General features: G+C 49.2%; 1 protein-coding gene across 2 annotated transcripts in view; it reads right to left on the reverse strand.

Annotated features, from left to right (window-relative positions):
• Positions 1-216: 216 nt before the first annotated feature.
• Positions 217-4,300, reverse strand: part of LOC126490983 (echinoderm microtubule-associated protein-like 2) — a 25,878-nt gene continuing 21,794 nt past the window's right edge. Inside the window, exons 13-16 of one of the 2 annotated variants that reach the window (XM_050126344.1) lie at positions 4,087-4,174; positions 3,612-3,707; positions 2,534-2,664; positions 217-553 (exon numbers count right to left, since the gene is read on the reverse strand). In XM_050126344.1, the coding sequence (XP_049982301.1) occupies positions 428-553; positions 2,534-2,664; positions 3,612-3,707; positions 4,087-4,174 (441 nt within the window). In that variant the 3' untranslated portion in view covers positions 217-427. The remainder of the gene's footprint in view (positions 554-2,533; positions 2,665-3,611; positions 3,708-4,086; positions 4,175-4,300) is intronic. The other variant, XM_050126343.1, reaches the window with a different exon arrangement.

Raw genomic sequence — 4,300 nt, forward strand, 5'->3', positions numbered from 1 at the left:
AGCCAGGGATACAAGAGAAACCCTGTCTCAGAAAACCAAGCAATATAGTGGAGAACAATTGAGGACAACATCTGATTTTGACCTCTGACCTATACAATACACACACACACCTTTCAATTCCCACACATACCAAATACACAGACCAAGACTCCAGACAGCTCAGTGCATAAGTCTGTATTTCTGGATAATATAAAAGAATAAACTTAAAAAAAAAACCCACCCAAACCAAACACCCAATGGCTTCCCCAACCCACTCTTCCCACCCAGATAAATAGAGACTCCTGTCTGTCCACTCACCCGCCTACCCCCATAAGCCGCTCTCTATAGACATACTCTGGGTATATATTACTCTACTCCGCAATAGACATCTCCCAAAAATAGAACTCAGTCCTGGCACAGGACTCTACCCTGGCCCCACACCCTTGTTTCAGACTACACGCCACTGTAGCACACTTGTGTCTTTGCCCCCAGTGGTCAGGGCCATGCTGTCGTCCCACAAGAAGGCCACATTGGTCACATGACTGCTGTGTCCACCGTATTTGTGGCTGAGGGCCTGTTAGAAGGGAACAGGTGAAAGGAAGAGGTCAGACGAAAAATGCCACCTGGAGGCCACAGTCATTTTCTTCAAAGCCATTAACATTTTTGTGTGTGTGTGAGCTACAAGTTTTTACTCTATACTTCAGGAAGTCCTAAAGCTCACAATCCCCTTGCTTCCTTTTAATTTTTGTTTGCTTTGCAAGACAGGGTTTCTCCATGTAGCCCTGGCTGTCCTGAAACTCGCTCTGTACATCAGGCTGGTCTCAAACACAGAGAGATCTGCCTGCCTCTGCCTCCTGAGCGCTAAGATTAAAGGTTTGCGCCATCACCTCCTGGCTTAATTTTTAATCACAAATACATGTGTGTTAGAGTACACGTTTGTACATGGGCGTGACTCAGTGGTAGAGCCCCTGCCTAGAATCCCCCAGTGAGGGGCTGGGGGTGTGGCTCAGTGGTAGAGCCCCTGCCTAGAATCCCCAGTGAGGAGCTGGGGTGTAGTTCAGGGGTAGCCTTTGCATAGTATGCATGATGCCCTTGTTTTTGATAGATATTATCTGAAGATAGATAAGGGATAGATATAAGATATAACCTGCCGGGCTGGAGAGATGGCTCAGTGGTTAAGAGCATTGCCTGCTCTTCCAAAGGTCCTGAGTTCAATTCCCAGCATCCACATGGTGGCTCACAACCATCTGTAATAAGGTCTGATACCTTCTTCTGGCCTGCAGGCATACACACAGATAGACTATTGTATATATAACAAATAAATAAATAAATATTAAAAAAAAGATATAACCTGCCTGTACTGAATCAGTTCCCATTAAAAGTGGGGTATGATGAGTCTCTATGAGGAACGCATGCCCACAGTCAGGTATGGCTTACTTTCCTCTTCTTTGAAGAGCCCAGAAGTATCTGGGTGATGGTGGAACACACCTTTAATCCTAGCACTTGGGAGGTAGAGCCAGGCAGATCTCTGTTGAGGCCAGCCTGGTCTGCAAAGCAAAACAAAAACAAAAAAGAAGACGAAGAAGAAGAAAAAGAAGAGGAGGAGGAGGAGGAGGAGGAGGAGGAGGAGGGGAGGAAGAAGAAGAAGAAGAAGAAGAAGAAGAAGAAGAAGAAGAAGAAGAAGAAGAAGAAGAAGAAGAAGAAGAAGAAGAAGAAGAAGAAAGAAAGAAAAGTCAGAAGGCCAAATTCATGTTCTCAGATGTATCTTTCTTTTGAGTGTCTCCCTCATGCTTAAATTACATTAAAATATCTTCATTAAATCCTAACTCTGCTTCAGTAAGAGAAAAGGGTAGCTGTAGCTCTGGGCATTTGTAGAAGCTGGTCCTTGCTCTCGGCCTGTACGGAAATCACCGTCGCTGGGAACCCAAACCCTAGCCCTAGAGTCTAGGGCAATAGCCTCATGGTGTCTTGTTTTGCTTTGTTTTGAGACAGGGTTTCTCTGTGTAGCCTTAATTGTCCTGGAACTAGCTCTGTAGACCAGGCTGGCCTCAAACTCATAGAGATCCACCTGCCTCTGCCTCCCGAGTGCTAGGATTAAGGGTGTGTTCGTGCATGCACAGGAACCTCAGAGGTTTTGTTTGCCCAGGCACACGGTAGGTGATCATTTGTACAGAGAAAATACTCAGAAACCTCAGCGATACGAACTGTGGCTCAGAACCCTATGAAGGACCCTGGGCAGTTAAGACATTCCTACAGATATGGGAAACTGAGGCCCAGAGAGGAATGAGTTGCCTAAAGAAAGTGAAAAGATGAATAACAGAAGACAAGGGAGGAGCCGAGAGGTCCAGGAAACCTGGGCTCTACCTGGCAACACATAAACTTGGCTTGATGGCACACATCTTTAATCCTAGCTCTAGGAGAAGAAGCAGGAGAATTGGTGGGAATTTGAGGTCACCCTTGGTTATATAGGGACTTTCAAGCAAGTCTGAGCTCTCATCCCCACAAAGGAGTGAATAGTGCCAGCTCCCACCCCTCAGGCCCCAGAGGGACTTACTCTGGGCTGACAGCAGGGATAGCTGAACAGGTGCACTTTGCCAAAGTCATCAGCAGAAGCCAGCAGCTTCCCATCATGAGAGCGGGCCACAGCGTTGATGTCTGTGCCATCTGCCCCCTCGGGCCAGATCCCTGTAGACATGACAAGGGAAGGGATGAAAGATGCCCGACTGCTGGGCATGGTGGCACAGGCCTGTAAATCCAGCTACGGGAAGCAAAAGGAAGAAGTTAAAGGCCTCCCTGGATAACTTATTGAAACTTGTCTCAAAAAGTTAAAAAAAAAAAAGTTGGGGATGTGGCTCAGTGGTAGAGCCCCTGCCTAGAATCCCCCAGTGAGGGGCTGGGGTGTGGCTCAGTGGTAGAGCCCCTGCCTAGAATCCCCCAGTGAGGGGCTGGGGTGTGGCTCAGTGGTAGGGCCCCTGCCTAGAATCCCCCAGTGAGGGGTTGGGGGTGTGGCTCAGTGGTAGGGCACCTGCCTAGAATCCCCCAGTGAGGAGCTGGGCTGTGGTTCAGTGGTAGAGCCCCTGCCTAGAATCCTAGTGAGGGGCTGGCTGTGTGGCTCAGTGGTAGAGACCCTGCCTAGAATCCTAATGAGGGGCTGGGGGTATGGCTTGACCCTCCAGGTCTCAGCTCAATTGGCTCTCCCTCCAAGAGATAGATCCTCCTAACTTCAAAGGCTTGGGCCAATACTCCCTCCGCAGTGCCATCAAATGTGTCCCCCAGCCAGTTCCTGTACTATCTCAGGCGCGGCTGCCTTCTTCATTGCACTGTGAGCTGCAGAAGAGCAGAGCTGGGACCACCATCATCACTGTGCTATTGCAGCACTGTGTGCTATTGCAGCACTGCCCCTGCAGGCCAATGGTGCTCCTGCCACCTGGGATGACGGCTTGCGGACCTGACGGAGCTTCAGCATGGAGCCCTCGGAGCCAGGTGCCCTATGCATTCGGTCTCATTACATTACAGCTCTGAGGGACTTCAGTGGTCATTTCGCTCTGCCCTTCCTCGAGAGTACCATCCAGACAGTAAGGGTTTCTCAGAGCTCCAGTACTCAGTGGGACCTTCCTCATTCCAGAACTTACCGAACACCCCAAACCCCAACACACAAGTAGCGGTAGCCCACTCCACATTTCTCACGGCATCTGTGCTGGTGATCTGCTTACAGGTGGCGGCATCCCCTGGCATAATCAGAAGAGATGTTCAGGGCCTGAAGATCTGCCATAACCAATCTGTTTCCCAGATAAACTAGCACTGAGGTCCAAGACAGAAGGGTCAAAGGTCCCTGAGTTTATTTCTGTCTGCCTGGACCAGGCTGGATTTTTGGAGCTGACATGCCCAAACCTGAGCTGGGTACCTTCTGCATAAAAATCTTCTGTTCATTGTTAAAGCAGAAGGGAAATAGGATGCACTGGGAAAGAAATCACGAGCTAGAGATTGCTAATTTCCAAATCAGGTCAGCTCAGACTAGCTCAAGGAAACAGGAGCTGTATGTAAATCATATGCAAATGAAGCGGCAAAAGAAAGAAATCTGGCCACTGTCAGAGTCAGAGAACTCACAGTACAGAATCTCGTAGTCTCCGGAGTTGGTGACAAAGCAGGTGCTGTCCTGGGCCCAATCCAGGTGGGTGATAAAACTGGAATGGCCCTGCAGGGGACGCAAGGGTCACTTTAGAGCAAAGGAGAGGGCTGAGTCAGGGAGAGGGGATGGATTAAGTCAGGATTAGGAGGCAAAATATACAGAGTGAGAACACGGTTGGCTGGGGGGGGGGGG

The sequence above is a fragment of the Alexandromys fortis genome, unplaced genomic scaffold, assembly GCF_014885135.2.
Source record: "Alexandromys fortis isolate MF-2015 unplaced genomic scaffold, M_Fortis_MF-2015_v1.1 scaffold_240, whole genome shotgun sequence".
NCBI classification, from domain to species: domain Eukaryota; kingdom Metazoa; phylum Chordata; class Mammalia; order Rodentia; family Cricetidae; genus Alexandromys; species Alexandromys fortis.